General features: G+C 42.3%; 1 protein-coding gene across 2 annotated transcripts in view; it reads right to left on the reverse strand.

Moving 5' to 3' along the window:
* Positions 1 to 11,367: 11,367 nt before the first annotated feature.
* REPS2 (RALBP1 associated Eps domain containing 2) overlaps positions 11,368 to 23,999 on the reverse strand; it is a 95,735-nt gene continuing 83,103 nt past the window's right edge. For both annotated transcript variants that reach the window (XM_042810174.1, XM_042810173.1), the window contains exons 15-18: positions 19,526 to 19,609; positions 16,822 to 16,967; positions 14,657 to 14,762; positions 11,368 to 13,730 (exon numbers count right to left, since the gene is read on the reverse strand). In XM_042810174.1, the coding sequence (XP_042666108.1) occupies positions 13,662 to 13,730; positions 14,657 to 14,762; positions 16,822 to 16,967; positions 19,526 to 19,609 (405 nt within the window). In that variant the 3' untranslated portion in view covers positions 11,368 to 13,661. The remainder of the gene's footprint in view (positions 13,731 to 14,656; positions 14,763 to 16,821; positions 16,968 to 19,525; positions 19,610 to 23,999) is intronic.

The following is a 23,999-nucleotide window of genomic DNA, read 5'->3' on the forward strand; positions in this document are numbered from 1 at the left end:
TGAACAGGTACTGCTGCTCCCTGTGCTGCAGCCTGTAGGCAAATTAAAACCAACAAAAGTTGGAATCAAACAAGAAAAATAAACAGTAATTTGGTTCAGCTTCTCTGCTCCCACTTTACCCAGCATCCCATACACTGCAAACCAGAGAGACACACAAGAGGCGTGATCTATAATCAAGTGGCTAGAATCTGGAACTGGTCTTTCTGAACTATACATGCTGGGAATGACAGCCAGGGTTGCAGGCACTGGCGCCACTGCCAATAGCTGCTTAACGCAGCCTCAAGTTCCTGCAAGAGTAAAGCACCAGCAGATTTAAAAAGTGAGCAATATTCTCTACGACCCAACTGGATCCTGGATCCTTTACTTCAGCAGAACTGACTCAAGTTTGCACAGACCCTGCTGGATTCAGGGGTTTATTTCAATATTTTTTTTTTCTTTTTTTTTTTAAACAGCTGGTCTTGTCTTCTTTAGATATGAGTTCTCCTTGAGATATTCTGCGTTTAATTATCAGTTGGGACAGAGAGCTTACAAGCACAGCTGTTATTGCGACATCTTTGCATGCTTTGACTTTCAGGCCCAGATGGAATGAACTGCGCGAAAATGAAAAATTAAAAGTAAAACAAACTTTCCCAAACTTTCAAAACAAGTTGACATGAGGAACAGGCCAGGTCACACCAGATGGGCTGTGGCAGTGAGTCAGAGGACTATGTGGTGGTGACACCACACCACAGTACTCTGCCTCTGCAGGAACATGGCAGGAAAGGGCTGCCATAAGCCTCTGTGCGGGTGGGTGAGAGCTTGGCTCTGTGCTGATTTGGTCAAGCGCCCTTAATTCCTTTCATGACTGGGGCCTGTAGTAGCTGGGGCTTGTCGATGATGTTTGCAGAAGGTATTTGGCTGTTGAGCCTGGCACAGATGACACTATGGGCTCCTTGTCTTGCGTGCTAAAGCTGTGCTGAGTATGACACTGCAGGGCAGGGGTGGGGGCAGCCTCTCCCACCATACAGTGCCCAAAACCTGCAGTGTCCCTTCGGGCCAGGGTCTGCAGGCAGGATGGCCCTGTGGCAGCGTGCCCTGTGGTGGGTTCATAACACTGAGCAGCTCAGTTCCACCAAGCTGCTCCTTCACTGCTCCACACAGGCCCCCACTGCAGGCAGCAGCTCCCTCTGCAGCCCTCCTGCTCCACCGTGGGCCCCTCTCTGTGGTCTGCAGCTGTGGCCCAGGTCTGCTCTTGTAGGGGATCTCCAAGGGCTGTGGCTCATTCAGGCCTCATCCACTGCTGCACTGTGGGGCATGCCTAGAACCAAGGCAGAAGCTGACAATGGGGTTCACCTCCCCTTGCCAGCCAGGCAAAAACCAGGCAGCTACCCAAAATCTCCACCTCTGATGCTCCTGCTCTGCAAATGACTGCCACCCATATGCATTTCTCATCTGGTGCTCTCTGGTGGCCAGCACTAAAAGCATCACAGTAAACCAAAGGATGTGACTGCTTTGATTTAAAAGGTCCAATTCTAGCCAGGCTGGTGACAAGGCATTTCTATTTCTCAAGCTGATTAACAGCACTGCCTCAAAATGACTTAAAGCACCAGTGCTGCTGGGGCCATAGAGAGATGCTGAGAGCCTCCTGCACCCAGCTCTGTGCCCACCAGCACCAGGGCACAGCAGAAATTGGCCTCCAGAAGTGCTCATCTCTTCCTCTTCGTGTGGAAGGAACCCAGATGACACCAAAGCTTTAACTCTTGCTTAGGAGGAATTAAGCAAGATTAATCTCAGCTCTGACAGCTTCCCAGGGACACAGAAAAGAATGTGGCAGAGAAGGATTTGAATCCAGATTTCCTTGGCTTGTGCCCTGATGCTGGGACAATCTTTCCTCTCAGGGGGCAGGCGCCTGAGAGCCAGACTCGTCTGCAGCATCAGTAGTGAATAATCAAAAACTGTGACAAGTAAAGACAGCCTCAAGCACTTTTTGCTCTCAGAATTAATCAGATTATTTCCCTTGGATAATATTTTATTAATGCAACTGTAACACATTCCATTAATACATTTATTTATAAGCCTGTCATAGGCTTCTACTATTATGCACTGCATAGGTTACTGCTTTACGAGGTTCAGCACCTGCCTCCATTGGCATTGGCGGAAGTTTTCCAGTTGTCTTCATGCAAACGATGGATCAAGTCCAGATCTTCCAATCCTCTTCTCAGATGGTTACAGAGAAGGAGGAGGGACAAGAATCCAGTTCCCCAGACTGGATTTCTAGCAAGGCAGGATTTCAGACAGCTTTATGGAACTCTTATAGCCTGTGAGGAAAAATAATCTCTCTGACTAGCTCATCCTATATTTGCTTTCCAATTCAGCTCCCAGACTCTTGAACCAGGGCAGTCCATACTTCATCAGTTTACTGAGCCCTACTGCACCTGCCACATACACGTTATTGGGTCACTGCTGATCAAATAATTCAGCCTCTCTGAAATGACCATACTCAAGAAGTGGGTTATGTACTGAGGCCAGAATTGTTTGCTTCAAGGCTAGTGGTAATGGTCAGTGTTGCTGGGTTAGGCACATTTTGATGGAAGAAAAATTGTTGAAGAAACAGGCTGGTTTTGACTGTGATTTATCTGCCCCCCAAAGTGCTTTCAGAACAAAGACCACTGCTCTCTAGTATCCCCAGGACACAATAACAAGAATCCAGCTTTATGAGTTTTCCCCATAAGAACATGAAGCTAGATAAAAGGATAGCAATTGATGCTAAATCTGAAATACACACACGCTACAATATATCATCAAAATACAGCAGAGAATGTCTTCTAATATCTTTACAAATCTGAATATTGTGGTTAGTACACAAGTACTTCTAATGGGACAATATTGATGGATATTGGGTGGATATGTCCTCTTTAGGAAAGACAGGCTGGTTAGACAAGGGGATGGAGTTGCTCTTTATGTGAGTGAGTAACTAAAATGTATTCAGCTCCACTTGGTGGAGAATGATGAACAAGTGGAGAACTTGTGGGTTAAGAGTTAAGGGGTGGGCTAACATAGGTGACACTATAGCGGGTGTGTACTACAGGCCACCTGATCAGGATGAAGAAGTGGATGAGGCCTTTTACAAACAGCTGGAAGTAGCCTCATGATCCTCGGCAATGTTTCTCATGGGGGACTTCAACCATACTGACATTTGCTGGATAAGCAACATGGCCAGGCACACAAGGTCCAGGCAGTTTCTTCAGTGCATTGATGGTAACTTTCTGATGCAGGTGATGAGGAGGGGTGTGCTACCTTGTTTTTACTAATATGGAAAGGCTGGTCAGAGATACGGTGGTTGGGTAAAGCTTGGAATGCAGCAAGCAGGAGATGGTGGAGTTCAAGATCTTGTGTGGAACAAGCAAAGCAATAAGTAGGAATGCTACCCTGGACTTCAGGAGAGCAAACCCTAAGAGTAAGAAATTGGGGAAAGGTGGCAAGAGGACTGTGGGGATAAGCAAGGAAGTCATGGATAAACTGAAAGAAAAGAAGGTCCACTAAATGTGGAAAAAGGGCCTGTCCAGCTGGGAAAAATATAGGAATGTTATCAGGCCGGTAGGAATGCAATGAGGAAGGCTAAGGCCCTCTTGGAATTTAACCCTGAAAAGAAGGTAAAAAGATAACAAGAAAAGGTTTTTTAAGTATGCTAACAGTAAAAGGAAGACTAGGGAAAATGTGGGCCCCCTACTAAATGAGGTGAGAGCCTTGGTAACAGGGGACACTAAGGTGGCAGAGACTCTGAATGCCTGCTTTGCCTCAGTCTTAATTGCTAAGAATAGCCCTCAAGAATTGCAGCCCTGGAGGTAAGAGAGAGAGTCTGGTTGAAGGAAAACTTCCTGTTGGTCAAGGGGGATCTGGTCAGAATGCCACTTAGCCAAAATCAATGCACACAAATCCATAGGCCTCCACTTCCAGTTACATCAGTTAGAACATTTTGATTTAGATCAAAACCTGTGCCAAATAATGAAGCAGTCCCTGAAACTCTTATTTATTCTTGGGAAAGAAAAAGGTGATACTGATGGAACCTATTTGAGGTTTTCTATATGGCTATCACCTACATGTTAGATACAACACTGTAGGACTGCAGTAGTGCTGTTATATGTGTATCAAAAGCTGAGCTCTACAGCTGCATGCCTGCTCTCTCAGAGTATTGACCAGTATGAAAGCTCCAGCTGCTGGAAGCAAGGGATTAGATAAAAGTAAGCTTAGATTTAATCATGAAAAATCAGCTGTCAAGCATTAGAAAGGGGCCCTAGATAAGGAGTAAAGATTCAGGGCCAGAAGTCACATTAAACAAGTGTCCCATTTCATTTTTTGTTCTTGCTCTTTAGAAGCCCACCTTGTGTATATGAAAGCTGGATTCATAGGTTTGAATCACCAGGAGTTCAACACCCTGTCCAATATGGCTTGATGCGAGTAAACATCAAACCTTTTAAAGTGAAGTTGTTTTTCCTGCTTGTTTCTTAAGTCCTCAGAGAGCTTCTCTAATTTAATCTACTTTTACATTTCATTCAACTTGCACAATGCAAACAGACCGGTCTTCCTGAGCACTGCAGCTAGCTCAACCTGCACCATTACTGCTTTAAACTTTCAGCACCTGTTTAGAGCAAAATTACACATACAGCTAACAAATTCACATTCCCCAGTTTGACACCCACAAAAAAGAACTTCTTTACTGTGAGAGTGACAGAGCCCTGGAACAGGCTGCCCTTTGAGGTGGTGGAGTCTCCCCCTCTGGAGCTATTCAAGACCCATCTGGACACTTTCTACACAATCTGCTGTAGGGAACCTGCTTTAGCAGGGGCTTGGACTAGGTGATCTCCAGAGGTCCCTTCCAGCCCCTATGGTTCTGTAATTCTGTAGAATACACATACTAAAACAATCGGCAAAAAAAAACAACAGCCAGTTACACACCCATCTAGGCTGAGGAATGACGTAAATAACTTGCACCCATCCAACAGATCAGAGGACTGTATGGCAGTCGATGAACAACCTACTTGATTTCTCTTCAGAAAAGCTGAATTTGAGGCCTGAATTGTTATTTCTTCCCTAATGATACAAGACAACAACGTAAGGCAAGTTAAATAGTGATTTCTGAGTGCAGGAATGAGAGCAGGTCTCAGAAGGCTTTGCGAACTCAAAGAGAAGCAATAAATACACCTTTAATGGGAATAAAAATTGAGATATTTATTAATTTGATTAGAACTAATTTTGATGTTTCAATCTTCTCCTGCCTTTGATCCTGCTCCTATTTCTTCTTGAGACTAAATAGTTTAGAATACTAATGAAACACCTCCAGATGTAAAAACTGCCAGCAGAATTCTCCTTCTGTCTGCAAGTTTCCAGTGCCCAGGCTCAGTGCGACCATTACCATAAGCTGCAGAGCAGCTCGGAGGTTGGGATTTGCCCTCTCAGGCGGTGCTCACAAGCAGTGCTGTTATCTGAGCGAGTGGAAATCAAAACAGGTGAGGTCAGAGGACAATTTTTATCTGTCTGAAGACGCACATTTTTAAGCACTGCTTTTCAGAGAGATACGGGCTCTCAGTCAGCCCAGGCCTGACGTTTCATTTCCAGCACATGCAGAAACTTTTCCATGCAGTTCACTGAAAAACACCTGGTTACAGAACGTGCCTTCCACAGGACAGGGTGGCTCACACACTCTTCTGAGTGCTTAAAAATGTTATTGCTGTCAAATGATGCCTCAAGTTCAACGTAAGCATTAAGAGAAGAGTGACAGACAGAGATTCACACCTCCATTTACAGGATTGTACAGTGCTATTTAAAAAATCTCAGTTGTCTAGAGATGTGGTTGATGCCCCGTCCCTGGAGACACTCAAAGTCAAGCTGAACGGGGCTCTGAGCACCTGATCTAGCTGTAGGCATCCCTGTTTACTGCAGGGGAGTTGAACTAGGTGGCTTTTAAGGGTCCCTTCCAACTCAAATATTTCTATGATTCTATGACATCTGGAGCATCAGCTCCACATGGTCTGCATTAGTGTGCCTGAGTCTCAGAGATTATTTCTGTAACTTCTTCCAAACTCTGTCAAGCGCTCCTGAGTGTCTGCACTCATGTCCTTAGCAGAGCACAGGTTTCCACAGATGGTTTCAATAAATGGCCCGCAGAGCTGACAGGCCACAAGAAGTCACCAAACAAACTGCACCCCACCAACATGTTGTGAAGAGCCCTCTGCTCCATCACCTGCAGCCCAGGCGGCTTCCCAAAACCACCCAAACCAGAGCAAAGCCGCAAGTTCAGCCAAACAAAGCAGCCAGGCCTCCCAGACTGCTGGCTGGGAGCCAGTCAGTGCTTGGGCTCTGCTCGGACTTTCCAGCTCACGCAAAAGCCAGCGATCCAGTAACAGTGGCCATCACTCTTCTGGCTGCACCACCACTGCTTGCCATTTCTTTTCCAGAGATATCTCAGTCTCTGGTGTCTGGGATATCACAGAATCATACAACCATATAATCATTAAAGTTGGAAAGACCACTAAGATTATCTAGTCTAACCACCAGCCCATCACTACCATACCACTAAATCATGTCGCTCAATGTGACACATACGGAGCATAGCATGTCAGTTTGTGGGCAGATCTGCTGGGCAGGTTGGGTCAGCACGTCACCTTAGCAAGGTCCAACATGAACACTGTCTTCAGCAGCATCGGTTTCTTCAGTGCCCAGAGTAAGACACCCTCAAGGAGCCTCTTTGTGCCGGCTGCGAGCAATGCCTGCCAGCACGGCTCCCCATGTGCTCATGGCTTCAGGATGTGCACACCCCGCTGACCTGAGGCAGCTTCTATGAAGGGAAGTTACTGCAAGAATTCCTTAATGAAATTGGAAGGTATCATTTCTCGTTGACTATTTAGTGACCTTTAGGAAAAGCACAGGTCTGGGAAACAAGGCGCAGGTAAGATCACACGCTAGCTTTTGTCTTGTAGATAAAAGCATGAAACCTATAGCAAACAATGAACACTTTGTATCAAGCTGCTGAAGGCGAGTATCATCGATTTAACATACCCTCACTCTGTGACAGACAGCATGAACTACTTAAAGAATTAAGTGACCTTGGAATGAAATAGCTTGTATATCAAGTGGCAGCCCTACATATAATCCTCCTGATAGCGAGGTGTTCAGCAGAGCTTTTTTAAGCATATTACTTTGGTGTGTAGGGCTGGAGCAAAGTGGTGGAGAGGCAGCAACTCCTCTGCCACCTCAGAACTGTGATTACTTCATCTGCTCCCAAATGATGTTTTCTCTTCATCTTGCTCCTACCCTTAGAGGATACTGACACCATTTCCTTTTTTCCCCTTGCCTGCCCCTTCGTAATAACTGCTGTCATAGGGCTAGACACTGCCACTGCTCCACTACTGACCTTCTCCACAGACAAGGAGGGGCTGTGGCAGACAAGTTACCTGCACATTTCCTCCATTACGTCCATGCTTCATTGAAAACCACAGCACAGTGATGAGTAAGTTCCTTTAACAAACCAAGGACAGGAAGTAAAACGTGACATTTCTTGTGATGTGCGGAAACAGCCTAGCTAAGGAAAGAATCACCCCCTTTCTCTCTCCCTCCCATGAAAGCAATATGTATCCTTGACGTCAAGTCCATCACGTTTCTGATGCATAAAGCATCTTCAAAATGTCCTCAGAATGACCTTTTTCCTGGTTCTCACTATTTAAATTAGCAATCAATAAATGTAAACCAACTTGGGATCTAACTGGGAATTCGGATGAGACACTTAGCAGACTACTGCATTGGTGCAGCTGGGACACAGCTAATGCCACTGTTTCCAGACATGCTGCAGGAGTACTGGGGATTCACTAGTGTGCTGTGATTTGATCTCACGTACCCAAGGCCTCCTGCTCAAGTATAAAGAAAGGGCTTTTGAAGCTTCCATTTCTTTTCTTTCTCTTTTCCACCAAGAACTACTTTTCTAGAGCAGGAAGATGCATCATTTATTTCTTAAGAAATATAACGGGAATCCAAACATGGAAAGGCAACCCGGAATTGCATGAAGGCACCCTGGAGTGCCATACAACTGTAAAAATTAAGAATGGAAAAGTCATCTAAATCCATTCTGCTGCCAATGCTGAACAGCTCCCTACAGGATATTTACAAGTTTTTAACACCTTGGCCTTGTGCCTCACGTGCACTAGAGACATATTTCCAGGCCAATAAAACATCCCTTGTCGTGGCTTAAAGCTGTAAGAATTAATTTATCACTAATTATTTCCTATTTAAAGACCTGCTCTTTGGATAGCTGGGACATAATTCTTGAAAATCACACTAGTTGAAGTAGAAGTGCACCATCCCCTCCAGCTAGCTGCCTATAACGGCCAGCCCTTCAGACATTTTACTTCTCTCTAGTTTCAACTCTCACAGCTGATGGGCTGCCCTTGGGATCTACCTGTCAGCCTAGGGGAGAGAGAATACCAATCGCTGGGGTGCAGGGAACAACTTGGTTCCTTTCCCTGCCCTCCTTCAGGCCAAGAGTGTGGGACACACACGGAAGGGCGTTTCCTGTGTTTGTGCTGCCAGGGTGAAAGATATACCTCTTCAGGCTTGTCATGGAGGTAAGCCTGAACTCTGACAACATGAGGCCTGACAAAGGAAAGATGAAGGTTTGACTTAGCAGAAACCTAAGGAAATACGATTTCACTTTAAATAAATCTCTCTTTCTCTCTCCCTCATGTCCACACAGTCCCAGCCTAAGTGATTTCATCTTTCATAGTTGAAGGTCAGCCATCTCAAGCCTCTATTTTTTCCATACTGAGTCACAGTTACTACCCTCCTGTCAGATCTACACAGTCAACATTCTAAATAAACCACAAAAGCAAGGAAATTTGAAGTTATTGGACACTTTTATTTTAATGTAGCACCCAATTCCATATCACATACATTTTCCAAAATTAGATGGGCATAGTATAGAGTGCTATACATTTCGTAGCTTACCACATGGACATTCTGCAGCTGTGAAAACAAATTGCTTAAATCTGGCTATCTACTTCGTAAGTTTAAATTCAAATATATAATAGCTTCAGGGTATTTTTTTAGATTAATAACGATACTGCTTGCAATACCATTTTTGCATTAAAAAATCAGTAACAGAGTAAAACATAATGCATATGTTCATAGCACATTATCAAGAAGATAACTGGAAAAAGCCTTAAAGTACATAATTTCTTCTCAAAGGTACTACATCATTTGGAGATCTTTTTCCTAAAAAAATAGTTTTACTCTTCAGTCAATAAAATATGTGACTTAACTAGGGCCTCTTTCCCATCTGACTTTCATAACTCCATGTATTTTCTTGTCAAGGACAAAGGACTGACGGTGCTGGAAAAAAGAGACCCCTTCAACCCCTGGCTTGAATCTTCCAGGCTGTCTTTCTCTTATCCTGGAGCCCCAGAGGGAGGAAGGCAGCTTACATACCAGTGAAAGGCAATTTCCTTATCATGTCCACCCTGAATGCTCGTGTGAAGTCTTCCAACTCCAGCCATTCCAGTGGAGTTATTTTCAGCCTGAGTCATCATCGCCCTGCACTGGTCAGCCCTGACAGCACTGAGCTCTTCACACATCGATGAAAGCTGGGCAAGTTCCTCTCTCCAGCATGGCTACAGAGTTCCTAGCAGTAACAGTACTGCTGTACACACAGGAAAAGTTCAGAGACAATCTTGTGAGTTGAGAAGGATATTTGCCAACTTACCAACAACAGGACTTGATCTACTAATTCTTTAACATTTTTGCTACATCAGCAAAACTCTATGGAAGAGAGAATGGAGAACACTCGGGAAAGAGGTGATACAGTTTCCTCTGCATTCTATCTAGTATTAATTTAATAAATAGGAGAAGGGCATTGATCAGCAAGGACTGATTTTTTTTTTTTCTCAGACAGTTTGTTCAAACGAATGCTTTTGAAATGGAAACTGTTTACCTTGCATAATTATCAAGTCACTGTTTATATTTAAAGGCTCAAATAAAGATGGCTTGATCTATGAAGGTAACCATTCACTGTACTTAGCTCAGCATTCTTTCTCTTTCAAAACTGAATTACCACATACTGAAACAAACACGGAAAATTATCAGGTGTGACAAACACAAACAGATCCATAAAGAAGTGCACGATCATTTTAGATACAACGTTTAGGTGTTGTACTGAGGAACATGGCTTAGTGGGAAATACTGGTGGACTGTTGGACCGGATGATCGTAAAGGTCTTCCAACCTATGATTCTATGATATGTCAGTGAACACTTACACATGCAATTTCACTCTGAGGAAGATCTTTATCTGGAATGTGCAATAGCCTCGTTAGGACCTTGCCCTGCCCAGTCTTGTCTTGTGGACAAAACTATTTAATTGTCCAAATTGGAATAGCTAACAAGAAAGCAAAGACATAAAAAGGGGCACCTTGCATGGTCAGTGCATGCTCCCAGATGTTAGGAAGCTATGTTCTAGCTTCTCTTCTTGGTTATCCTACCTTGCTGGAGATACTCTACTTTGTACTAATGCTTACAGAAAAAGTGGATTAAGGAAAGCAAGATTTGGTGTGTGGGAAGCTGCTCTTGCTCCATAGTTAAGCACAAGCAGGTCCCAACTTCTGTTCTAGTCCAGGAACACCAGGGGCTTAAAGCTGATCACTTTCCTGTGATCTGTAAATTTGCAGTACTAGATTTAGATGTGAATTTTGACCAGTCAGGGTCTGTTAATAGTAGCCATGGGCATAGCTGCATGAAACAACTGTCAGAAACACAGCTTCATTATGCCTTCTCCTGTCTCTCTCAAAATGTTAACAGCCTCCCAAAAGTAGGGAAGCTTTATTATTTTGTATGGGATATCACAAATATTTAAGGACTAAGAAACAGAAGAATGTTTTCAGGCAATATATGCATAACACACCAACATTTCTCCTTGAATATACTGTTTTGGTCTCCATGTCAACTACTGTATCATCATCACAGCAAATACCACACCACACAGAATATGAACAAACTCATATTATAGGCCTTAAAGCTAAGCATGGCATTTGATTGCACCTCTCAAAATCTAACCTCAGTGACAGCGACGTTATAAATTTACTAAGTCCCATGGTAGAATAACAACTAAGTATCAACTTCTTTGTTGGTAATCAGGTACTTCAGGTGGAAAAAGACAGAAAACAGACTTTTCTACTTTTAGATATTAGTAGAAAGCTTTTCACCCAGAGGGTGGTGACGCACTGGAACAGGTTGCCCAAGGAGGTTGTGGATGCCCCATCCCTGGAGGCATTCAAGGCCAGGCTGGATGTGGCTCTGGGCAGTCTGGTCTGGTGGTTGGCAACTCTGCACATAGCAGGGGGGATTGAAACTTGATGATCATCATGGTCCTTTTCAACCCAGGCCGTTCTATGATTCTTTGAAACACTACCTATTCAATGAATAAATCAAGTGAAGTAAATGGAGGATGACAGCAGAGGAAGTCCCTATTAAACATGAAATAGTCACTCACCATCTTAAAAATGCAACATGTATATTATATTTTTTCTTCAGAATCATTGAAAAGCTTTTCTCAAAAATCACATACAAAAGAAAAAACAAAAGGTGCCATACAGTTATTTCCAATTTAATAGCAGGGGTTTATTAATCAAACGCAACACGAGAACTAAAATGCAAACACAGAAGAGCACTTAACCTAAATAAAATTTCAGGAAAGACTCAATGTTACAAATAAACAATGCTAGTTTTCAAACAGCACCACTGATAGCACAAAGACAATAGCTCTTTTTCAGCTTCCCAGGAGTCTGCAGCTCTCACAGTTTGTCACTGATCAGAAATGACCATCTGACTCCATCTAAGCAATAGTCCCACTAAAAACGTTCTTCCAAATCCAGAGAAAAGGCTGTTGCTCATTCACACAGTGATGTTTAGTTGAATCAAAAGCAATGTGTTATAGAAACAGATTTTTGTTAACAATTCTGCAATAAGTGTTTAGACTAAAGTCACCTTTAGACTTCTGGATCCATATCCCACATCTGCAACCACTGCAGCAAAAATAATGTGTTTCCTCATCACTTTACACTTTCCTGTTGATGTCATTCTTATTTATCTCTAAACAAAACTCTTGGCTGCTCTGATGCCCCCTGATATCTCACTGCAGCCATGCTATGACACATCCCAAAGGGAGGCCACCTACTTATTTCAAATTTGCTCCTCCTTCCTCCCTACCCCAAAGCCATCATATAGCTAATGGGAGAATGTATAAGACCAAAAATGGCCCAAAAAAAAACCCCCCGATCTGGTGCACAGTTTTTGCAAAGTGTATTCTTATATTAAGTCAATGAACAACTGGATATGACACATAAGCAGCATTGTGTTTAAGATGACTAACAAGTAGGTGACATACCCTAGCAGCACAGCACACATCATATCCATGAAAGGAGCAAGGTTGATAATATCTCTGAAATCACTCAGTATAAGAATATTGGCCCCTTAAGAGATAAAGCAACATTAATTAGAAGCTTCCATCACGAGAACTGAGATTAAAGCCAATGACCACTACATCCATGAAAATTTTCCATGGAGTTCAATTGGCCTTGGAGCAGACCAGGTAAAAACAACAACAACAATAATAATAATCTTTGTTTCTCCATTTGAAAACCAGATGGGCATTAGCAGCTTCATCCTATCAGTGGTATCTTCAATGAGGTGCAACAGAACCTGAATGAAAGCCTGCTGTACAAAGCAATTGGTTCCATCATTCACTTTGCAATCTCATGTGCAGCAGTTTTGATCTCTCTCTTCTTTTGGAAATACAGTTCCTACACATGTCCTTAAAACAAACTAGCAGCTGTTAAAACAACAAAGCAGACCAATACAAATACACTTAGGATAGCTTTTACAAAAATGCCCAGAATGCATTTTTAACCTCTTGTTAGAAATACACTGTTGGTTTGAAGAAATTTTTTTTATGCAGAGACACCGTCAGTTGCAAGCAAGTGATCAAATATGGGTGATAGGAAAGAGTTATAGCTCAAAAAACAGATTTTTTTTTTTTGTAATTTCCAAAATAATAAAAATTTAATATTTTTACTGTTCTCTCTTATGAATTGTAACTTATAAAATACAAGTTCTCTAACATTAAAATACATCTGTGATTGAATAATAAACAGCACTAAGAAAATAATTATCTGACACATGATTGTGGCTAGAGACTCTTTTCGTCTAACGAGTTGGATTCCTGCTGTGCTTTCAATCCACACGTCCTCTACCATCCTACAGAAGCTGGTAACATCCAGGAACCCATCTCAGAGGACGGGTTTTACATTTAAACACCAATTCTGGAATTATGTACCTCTTAACATTCAGGATAGGAGGCGTTGCAAGAATATGTATAAATCAGGGGCTCTTGGCATAAATAAAATACTCTCATTCATTTCAGTGGCAAACTGCATTTACACGTTAGGTTAGGAAGAGGGAGACAAGAGGGCAAAGCACCTGCCCAGAGCCATCTGAGAGTTTGGTATTTGCTTTCTGTACCTTCCCCATCTACAGAGGCAAGCAGGTGCAGCAGGGTGTGGAGGGCAAGCCGGAGACCCACCATGTCACCTTGGTGGCTGCAAGGCCGTTGGTGCACACGCTCTGCTGCTGTGCAGTGTGCTGGAGGTCACAAGACAGTTACAGGGCGTAGCTGCTCCAGCTGCGTTTCCAAGGCAATTCGTTCCTTATGGACCTCCTAGAGGATGAAGAGAGACATGCTGTCACTTTTTCAGCACTTGCACATAACCCCACACCCATGAAGAGCAGCCTGGCAAACTGCTGGTGCTGAGAAGAGGCCCGGGGCTCCACTGTTCCAGTAATTCTCCTTGCTGTCCAAAAATACCACACCACTACCACTCAACCACAGATAATATAGGCAATAAATAGGTAACAGCATAGGCCCATTATGTGAATTAAAGCTCACTGAAGGTAGCAAATGGAAGAAAAGAAGGACTATAGATAAACTCAAGCAAGTGAGTTAAGAAGTTATGTTAATATTGAACAAGGAATCAGATTTTCATCTTGACTAGAGAACAAATGTAAACTGGGGGTCCCTTGCCTTTCCTAGGCAAATGTGTTCATAATATACAAGTGAAAAAAAAGCCATAGCAGATATAAAGCTGAATTTGGTAATATCTTTGGATTGAGGGAACAATAAAAAACAGAACCGATATTTATAAGAAAGTAGCCCCTTAAGAACACATTAAAAGACAAGCCAACAGGTGCCATGAACAACCAGTACTACATGATTCCATAAAGAGCACTGTTTAGCCAGTCCATGTACACCAAACGCGTGACTCCAGGAGACAGTGATGGAGCACAACTGATCAGATGACAAGATAGTTATACCTGTGGTGGGTGCTACCATCACATTACCTGGACTTCTCAGAAAGACAAGTCCTTTAGACTTATTCCAGCTGCCAACGAAGCCGAATGCAGATAGGTGGTAACTTTTCCTAGAATGTCTAATTTAGGCACACATACAACACAGTTATTCTCCTCCAGAAAGTGAGGAAGTAATGCAGTAGGTTTCATCTGAAAGGATGAAGTAGATTCTCTGCTGACCCTGCCACACAACCAATTGTAGGGAGCTTTGTCACTGATTTTCAATGCATTCCTTACCTTCAGCTGCTGCTGGAGCTCACTGTTTAACCTGGCGAGCACAGCATTGGCTTCTTTGTTTTTTCGTATAGCAGTCTGAATAGCCCTTTTCTGCTTGGAAGTCTGTCTGCCAGACAGATAAATAGAGAACATTTCAATTAACAGCCCCAACAATGCCAGAAGACCAGCCATCCATTCTGTGCGTCTACACACTATACACACTGGAATATGCTTCAAAGATAAGTACAAACTACATATTTAAATGAAGAAAAATGTAACCCCCAAGTGAGATGGGGGTTGAAATAAAGCGGTCACACTCCTTAATTCAAGTGACAGAAACATTTTAGGCTGTCTCAATTATCTTAAAATTTGATTCAGTTTAAGAAAAGCCCTCACATAGCTGTACTTCCTGCAGTGTCTGCATTTTAGCCGTTTTCAGACGCTTGCACAGTTTAATGATTCAGGAGTGGTTAAAAGAAAACACAAAAACCATTCTATTCAGAAAAAAAAGGACATCAGCATGAAAATACTGACTCAGATTATTTTGAAGAACTACTGATTCTAGAGCTTCTTCACTTAGAAAATTTATCTTTCTCCCCCCTACTCCCTTAAAGTAGTTATTTCTACCAAAACCACCTGATGTCACAAACAGATACAGGCAGATGACTTACAGACTTGCCTTATCTCTTTGGCTGTGTAAATGAAAGATTCCTCACCTATTATCATTATGACTTTATGACCCATGGTGACTGATTTGGACTGATTTGCTGTCAGGCAGTTAGGTACAAACAGAGACAGCTCAATATATGAAGATCGACCTACTCTAAGAGATGGAGGTAATGAGAGGAAAAAGGAAAAAAAATATATAGAAAATAGTAGGTGAATATCCAAATCCCGTTCCAGATAGGTTACTTTAAGGTTTTACATAAGGCAGCAAAAGTTATTTAATGACAAATTTTATGTAAAACAGATATCCTATTTAAATAAGGTCCATAATGGTATGCTGTCCTCATTAGCTCACTCTCTTAACACAGCTGATGGCACTGATCTTTACAACAGGCTCTTTTGCAGCACGTTCTGGTCTTTATGCTATTATCTTCCAGTGAACTATCAGCTTTCTGCTTCACTATTTTGCTTCAAACTGCTCTCCACAGGCCATAAAGTAAAACCATCAGGAAACAAACAGTAGCACGCACACACACACACACACACACACACACACAAACAAAAAAAAAAACAACCCAGGAAGATATAGCCCCATTATTATTTGAATTTTTAAGGAAAGTGATTGACAAGACAGGGTTAAGTTGAGACATTAACAAATGCTATTCTCTGTTTTTAAACCACTATGGAATTTGCACTCCCAAAGGACAAAGCAGCGCATCCTATGAGTCTTATCATTTCTTCTAATCTCCGTCTCTGAAACATAGATGTGGTATGTTGACAAACAGCTTGCCAAGAACTGCTCAACTGATTGGGGCAGTTCCATTTAGCTTCACGCAGAATCAGATGTCTTTGTAAGGCTTGGGTGGAGGCAGGCTAGACAATTCCTATTGAGGGAGATACATAGAAGCAAAAGGGCTTCAAATGCCTTCAGTTACCATTTCTTCTTCCCCTTTAATACTGCTATTAAATACATACATACTTAAATCCCTTAGTTTTGTTGCTAACAGCTTCAACCTGTTTTTATGAGAGAAAACAACACATGCTGGGCTTGGCACTATATTATCACAAATGGTCTACAGCTCATTTCTAACCCTCCTTGTGAGGAAGAAACATCACAAGGATACATATCAAGCATTTAACAACTTAGATTCTTGGGCACTGAATTAGTTCTATCTGCCCAAGCAAAGATCAAAATTCCATAAGATTTGTGCAAAGTGAATACACACACTCACAAAGCTAAAAGGAGTTGAGTTAGAGATGCTGATTGAACAGTAAGGCAAGGCTTGCTCTTCAGATGTGCCTTACCAGGCACAGAAGTAGGACAAATCAGGACTTTTTGCCAACTTAGAGTCATTACAGCCTTAGTCTGTACTGGAGTGGCCAGATGACAATTTCAGAAACCTGTATCTTGTGAAGAATTCTGAAAGCCAGAAATGTTAAGCACAAAATCACACAAAAAGCAAACCCTGCCACGTCAGATCTGATGGCGCAGTTAGGCATGCAGGGTACAGCTTGTTTACTTTTGGACTGGAAGGTGAGGCTTTGCTGCTGGCTGGGAAGAGGTCACATTTACGGTAGGAGAAAGCTCAGGGGTCTCCAGCCCCTGCACCTCTGTCCGGAGCTTCCTGCGGGCCGGTTTGGAGGGCGGTTGAGCAAGAACAACCTCCTGCAAGGAAGAAGCACAGCAAAATTAAGTCAGGTTGTATGCATCCCGTCACCAGGTCGGGACAGAAATTGCTGACATCTGGCCTAAGCTTTCGTAATTTAAAGTGGAACAGGGCTTAATCTAAATTCAGTAATAGCCTCTTGGGTTTTTGACTTAGTTCAAAGGAACAATAACTCCTATGACCCTTTAACGAGTGAAATGATAACACTGGTGTTTCATCTTCATCTGGATGACAGGCTCTTCAGAACTGGATTGTATTTGGGAAAGGGATAGAAGGGGTGTGAACATATACACTAGCCCTAAGTTGGCCCCAAATCATCATGACCAAAGTAAGATTTATTTCTAATTGCGCTCAGTCAATAGAAACCAATCATCAATCATTTCCATCCTGTTTCCTACCTCAGTCCTTAACCCCATGGCACACATTCTCTCCCTGCTTCTCCCTTACTCTCTTACATGAAATAACATCGAAAAAAGCTTAGGAAGACACATGCATGCAAAATCAACATGTTGGAAGTGTAGAAGTACAGTTACATCTCTCGATAAATTAAATCGTAGAGAAAATCCACTCTGCAGGTAAAACAAAAAGCTTTAGATTTTTATGCCTGTAAAAGGTACGAGCTGTTTTCACACCTTTAAGTTAAGTCATCCTTCTTTTTTTTTCCTTTCTTTTTTGCAATGGGAAGTGGGTTTAGTGGCTTTATAGCTGCTTTTATGCTGAAATATAAATATGTGTCTTTCAGAGCATTTAATTACTAGATCGCTTCTGCAAGCAATATAACTTTTACTGCTCTATTTCAAAAATGAGAAAGCTAAGACTCAAAAAAAATGAAGTGATTTGACAAAAGTTACTCATTTGGTGTCACAATCAACAGCAGAGATCAAGTTTTACTATCACTTGCACAGTCTGCGCTACTGGGCCAGGCTATCTTCCTTACTATGGTTTGGTCATTTGTTAATAATATAGGAATAAAACTAAACAAAGAAACACGCAGTGACAATGCAATCCTAAGAAAAAGAACTATAGTAAACAGCCTGACTCAGCAGAAGAGACGGCTATGACTGGCACAACATCAAAAAGAAACCCCAACATAAACTCATTAGTAATTAAAATCATTAGAAGAATTAGAATTATAAGAAGAGAAGGGGTCTAGATATTTAAAAAGAAACAGTTCTGCCATTGCTTTAAAAACAATTCAGAATATGATGAGACCTTTTAATCTAGACATAGGCATATCAGCACTGCACAGATCTCAGATAACATTGTGCTCTGAAATCCTATGCTTGCACATAGCTTATGATGTACGGCAGGAAAGGAACTTGTGCATGCCTTCAACAGCTATGAACTGCTGGGATTCCAAGCACACAACTGCAGTCTACCTTAAAACTCCAACATACTACGAAATCCACAGGATTAATCTATGTTCCATTTCAAGCACAGAAGAAGTACCCAATACCTAAATGCAAAAGGGCTCTTTGGCTGTTGTTGCACCAGCCCTACAAGGTGAGTCAGCAGTGTGCCAACAACGTGTTTTCTGCACCCCACAGCCAGGTGCTGCTCTGTATTTTTTGCAGCCCAGTGGGAAGAGGATAAGCATGAAGAACCACCAGAATTTCATTGTCCCAGCAGGGCTGCAAAGTAGCAAGAAACAAACAGGGCTAGGATAGAAATTGGATGTGTTGAGTACAGGTAGAGCTAGGACACTGCCTGGAAAGCTTCATCATGTACAGGAATGGACACTAGAGCATTTTTCTGCACCTCCCATTAGGGAGGAAGTGTGATGATGCTCCCTGGCAATAGACATATCACCTGACAGCAGTTCTTGACTGGGATGAGCAAAGGTTTTGTAGATGCTGTTTGGATGCTGAAGGGGATGGAGAAGGGAGGATCTGCCTTTGCCTCGTATCAAAAATCTGTTTTGTCTGACACTGATGGAAGGAGGCACGGGGAACATGACCAGGAGCAGGGAAATGCTCATGGACACTGATGGGGCCATTCCATTCATAAGCCAGAATCTGTGAAGAATGCCACAACTTCAGCGATTACTTCACACAAATCATGTTCATACAAAAGCATATTAGAAATCGCACACTGTAAGCAAATATCTTGAGCAAATCTTCCCCACTGTATGTACACTTAGTAGCAAATTCTGACTTGCAGCAAAGAAGTACGTTTACATCAAAACTGAATCCTTAATAACTGGAAGCAAGAAGTGCATCACGATTTGGAAGAATTACAGTGAGACAGGGGTCAAGTAGAATCAAATCCTTTTTTGTCTTCCCTAAGGCTTCACAAGCCCCCTATTGATTTGAAACAAATGGCAAGCTGCCTTTCTTCAAGCACGTGCATTGATGTGTATGTATAAGAGCCTTCTCAATGATTTATCGGAGCTGATGTCACACACTATCCCAGTTCTCTCTAGCGCCTTGACCTCCGGAGAAGGTAAACATGTGAAAACGTAACCCTCACCCTCAGTTTAATTGCTTTAAATCTTAAAACAACTACGTTTGTTGATGAAGGCAAATCACTCAACAACAGTACAACATGCAGGTCTCACCTTTTTTGCTGAGCTGTTTTCTTCTGTCTGGGATGGGGGTCTATTCATCTGAGGATGTAATTCAACCTCAGATACTTGCTCTGTCTGTAACAACAAATCAGTCATTTACTACACACACAAAACAACTAGCAGTCACATACAATAATGTCAATGTAAGGAAACATCATACACAAGAGAAAAGTTACTTTAACAATTCAATGGGAGGGGAAATAGAGTCCTAGGGTGACAGCTGAATGGATGACATATGTATTTTGTTGACTTCTAATGAAACCATTTTCTTGTGTTTCGCTGTGCTAGGAAATAAGAGAAAAATTGTTTTGGGCTTTTCTTTTTTCTGAGAAAAGTTAGGAATTATATCCATCTTTAAAATATAAATGATCTCATTCCCAGAATTCCTTCCAGGGCTCTTCCTAAGACCTAGGCACTCAAATTAAAAACCAAGATGAGGATGGATAAATGCTAGAAGGATCGTGGCTGCACCCCATCACCTTATCATCTCCTGAAACTGATGAAAGTTCACTGGCATAAGCCTGTGTCTTTAAATGGTAAGGCTGGAGTGAGAAAGTATGAATTATACCAAAAATTCCAGTAAAGCTACTGAAAACACCAGCCATAAAAGAAAAAGGCAAATAATCTTCTTCCTTCCTCCTTTCTCATGTTTCAAACAGAAACCAAGCTGAACCCTCAAAGCACAGGTCTACACTTCAGCAAACCACAACTCCCTCCCAGCAGTGCGTCTGACACAGGCGAACATCAGAAGGAGGGTTAACCCTTGGTGGTGCCTGCCCTGAGATCTTCCAGCACCGTTCGATTTACTCCAGCAGGATGTGGCACGGCACATCTGCTACGCGAGGGCACCGGGATTTGGAGCTGCCTGTCCCTGGGCATGCTACAGCAAACATGGTATAAACAGGGCACGCCTGTTTTCTGTCTAGAAAGCCTCAGCTGGCTTTTGAAGACGGGAAGGCAGGCAGCAGTGGGGAGGCTGAGGGCGCTTGGCACTCGCAGGCTGCCTCTTCTCTTCTTTCCCAGCTCCTGTCAAGTCGGAGCCAAGCTGACAGCAGCCCCCAGGCAGGACAGGCAGCCTGCCATCGTGCTCTCTCCTCCAGAAAGACTCATTTCCACCCAGGTGAAAGCTTGTGTTTAGAAAAAAGGAGTTCAAGGCAAACCTCAAACTTTAAAGGGGCTGGAATTTTAGCCAAAAAAATAATAACCTGTCACACGCTGAGGAACCTAATTTGCTGTTGCCAGATTTCTGCTTAGACCCATCAAGGTCTGGAGTGGTCAGAAGTTTCACAGCGTTAAACCATAGGTTAAAAAATGACAGAATGTGCAGAATTTGGTGTATTTAAAAATGAAGGACTTTTCTCTTTTCATTCCACTTCCCTTTCTGTTGTAACAAAAACAGTAAGAGCTCAGCGGAAAGCTGCAGGGGAAAAGCAGTTCTGTCAGGTTACTGCCGCTCTTCAACCGTACATGTTGAACATGTACACAGAGGAGAGAGATTTGTGATCTTTTTTTAAAATGCATGTGAAATTCCCCTGGAGAAGAGGGAGATTTGTCTTGGCTGACATGATTGCTCCCCCCCCCTCCTCTAGGTGTGCCACATCTGTAGTGTTATCTATGGCAAAATAAAAATAAACTTACTGTAACTTTCCACCACTATTTGAATATTAGTACCATAAGCATCTGGATTCCAAAGAGCTACTGGTTAGCAACATTTCAATTCTGGAAACCTTTCTCATGGATCCAAGAGCTCCATTTATATCTGTTGATTTCTGGTGCAAATAGGAGTGAAATTGAAAAAGCAATCTTTTTTTCTGTCTACAAAAATCAAAGACCTTTAAAATTGCATTTAATGCAACATAACATCTCTTTATCAGCAATCTGAATAGCCCATAACCTCCCTGACTTCTACAACCACTTTTTATACATTTGAAAGAAATCAAAGCTCAAAGCACTGCTAGCTGCAGTCTGGCAGATCTACGGGGCTTTCACAAATGATTTGGTGATAGCAAAGCTCAAATCCCCAGCAGAGCCACGTAATAAAGTTGGCATCAAATCACATCACTTTGACAAATCGCTCATTTAGGGACATCATCAAGAGTAAATCTAGTATTTCAGAGAGTCACGTACTATGCATGCTCTCTAAAGTCCTCATGGTATAGCTTTGCTGCATAACAGTGCAATGGTGGATGTGTGAGAGGCAGCTCTGAAACACCTTTCTTTGATAGGGGCACCAGAACCCCCAGCAATCTGGCCAGGCAGGCTGCTTCTGGTGCTCATGCTCTTGTTGGAATCTCCATCAAACTTGGCACCACAAGCAAGCATTCAGCAATTTATTCTACAGAATGGAGGATAAAAGAAACCAACTCTCTCTTGTTTATGTGTAGATAAAATGTGGTGTGTTGAAGCAATGTAGAAATAACCAAGTAGACTTGAACTCTACAATGTCAATTACAAATAAGAAGGAAAACTGAGACTAGAATAAGACAGTGGGCCTGGAGAAAAAAAAGAAAAAAAAAAAAAAAGGAAAAAAAAAGAAAAAGAGAAAAAAAAACCAGCAAAAACCCAAACCCTAATAATTGCAGAAAAACTGATTTTTAGAAACAGCCTTCCTTGCAGGAGAACATTATTTTAAAGTGAAGAAAATTGAAAAGGGGAAAGAAAAAAGCAGAAGAAAGAAAAAAAAAAGAAAAAAGAAAAAAGAAAAAAAAAGGTAAACTTCGTGTCCCGGTGGAAGGAAATACAAATAGTAGGGCTAACACCAAAACCATGAGATTTTCAAATTTCCAACAGTTTGATCAAATATTTCCTAATAATACATCACATGTATATATATCTATATGCATATATTTGAGCAGCTAGTGCTGTCCTGTGGCTGTCAGCCCCACAGTTGTGGCAGCTGTGTGGCTGTGGTACCTGCAGGCTGAGGCCAGGCTACAAGGCCAGTGAGAGGGGCTGCACACAGATCAGCCTGCAAAGCTCAGCAGGCACTGGGGCAGGGACTCGTTGAAGCAGGTGGATAGTAAAAAACAAAACAAAACAAAACAAAAAACAAACAAAAAAAACCCCCATAATAAAACCCCCACATTTGATCAGGAAAAAAAAAAACAAAACCAAAAACAGAGCTAGTTCTGGCGATGCAACACAACCATGCATAATGAACGAAACCGAGGGGCTGCCGTGTCCCTAAAGTGCCATCTAGTGGCACGCGGGACAGGCCATTTCTCAGCGTTTGGCTCAGAGGAGAGCACAATTAATAGCTGTCTGCATTATCCAGAGCCTGCAGACTGCTCCTGCCCCACAAATTGGGCAGGCAGCAGGTGCTGACACCATAAGCCTCAGCTCCTCAGAGTCCGCCATTTGCTGGTCATGCAGAAGCTGGCTCTGTGCATTAATAACTTGCCAGCAGAGCTCTGAGTTCCCACCTATGAACAAGTCTTCGCTTCTCAAAGTCATGGTCTTCCAACACAAGTCTCCAAGCATAAAGAATCTGCATGCTACTGCAGTGGATTGCATCCAGGGCCTGACACCACTTAACCCTGGCAAAAGCCTTTTGTGCAACTGCAACTTGCATCAATGCAAAGAAGGTTTGCTGATTCAACTAACCCTACCAAGTCCCCGAGGCAAGGCTTGACAGGCTTTACAAATATGTTTACAAGATGCACAACAATAAACTGCCTCCCTCCATCATAGCAATAAGAAACTTTTCCTATATCTTGGAAATCTTTTAGTTATATCATACTTTACTTTGTAAAACTCAACAATATAAAGTCTTGACTATCAGGAGAGATTATACTGCTTATGTAATATAGTATTCCAAAAGAAAATTCAGTTACAATAGTGTGAAATTGCTCAGATGGAAGTGTCTCATTCATGTCCACTGAATCGAGCAAGCTTCTGAAACAGCAAGTACTGGTATGGCTGGTTCCACATGCAGGGTTATAGTAGCTGGGTAAAGAAAATCCTGCTTGCGTGTTCTACTAGCAGTACAAAAGACATTTTGCAGAGCAGGACTGAAAATATCTTGATTTTGGAAAGAAGTTCTAAGTGACCACAGAAAAGAGCATCAATTTCTTCTTTCAGTGAAGGGCTGATGGTTGGACTAGATTATGGGTGTCCAATATTTTGGCTTGCCTGCGCCACACTGAATGAAGAAGAATCATCTTGGGCTGCATATACGTAGGTCACTCCAAAAGTAATGCCTCCCATTTGTGTCCATGGAAATTACAACAGATACAAAGAGCATAATAACACTAATTGATAGAGCAAATTCTCAGCTACAGAACACTGTTCTTCAGCAGTCATCACCATGAGCATTGTCACCACCGATGAACAATCGGTGCTCGTAACAATCTGCACCAGCGAATATGGCCCACTGTCAGCGCCACCACTGCTGAAATGTGCCGCCTACAACCTCACTGTGCCCACATCCACTGGTTGATCTCCAGAAATGTTCAGCAAGCATCAG

The sequence above is a fragment of the Centrocercus urophasianus genome, unplaced genomic scaffold, assembly GCF_019232065.1.
Source record: "Centrocercus urophasianus isolate 14NV4802_14NV808 unplaced genomic scaffold, USGS_Curo_1.0 seq_12, whole genome shotgun sequence".
NCBI classification, from domain to species: Eukaryota; Metazoa; Chordata; class Aves; order Galliformes; family Phasianidae; genus Centrocercus; species Centrocercus urophasianus.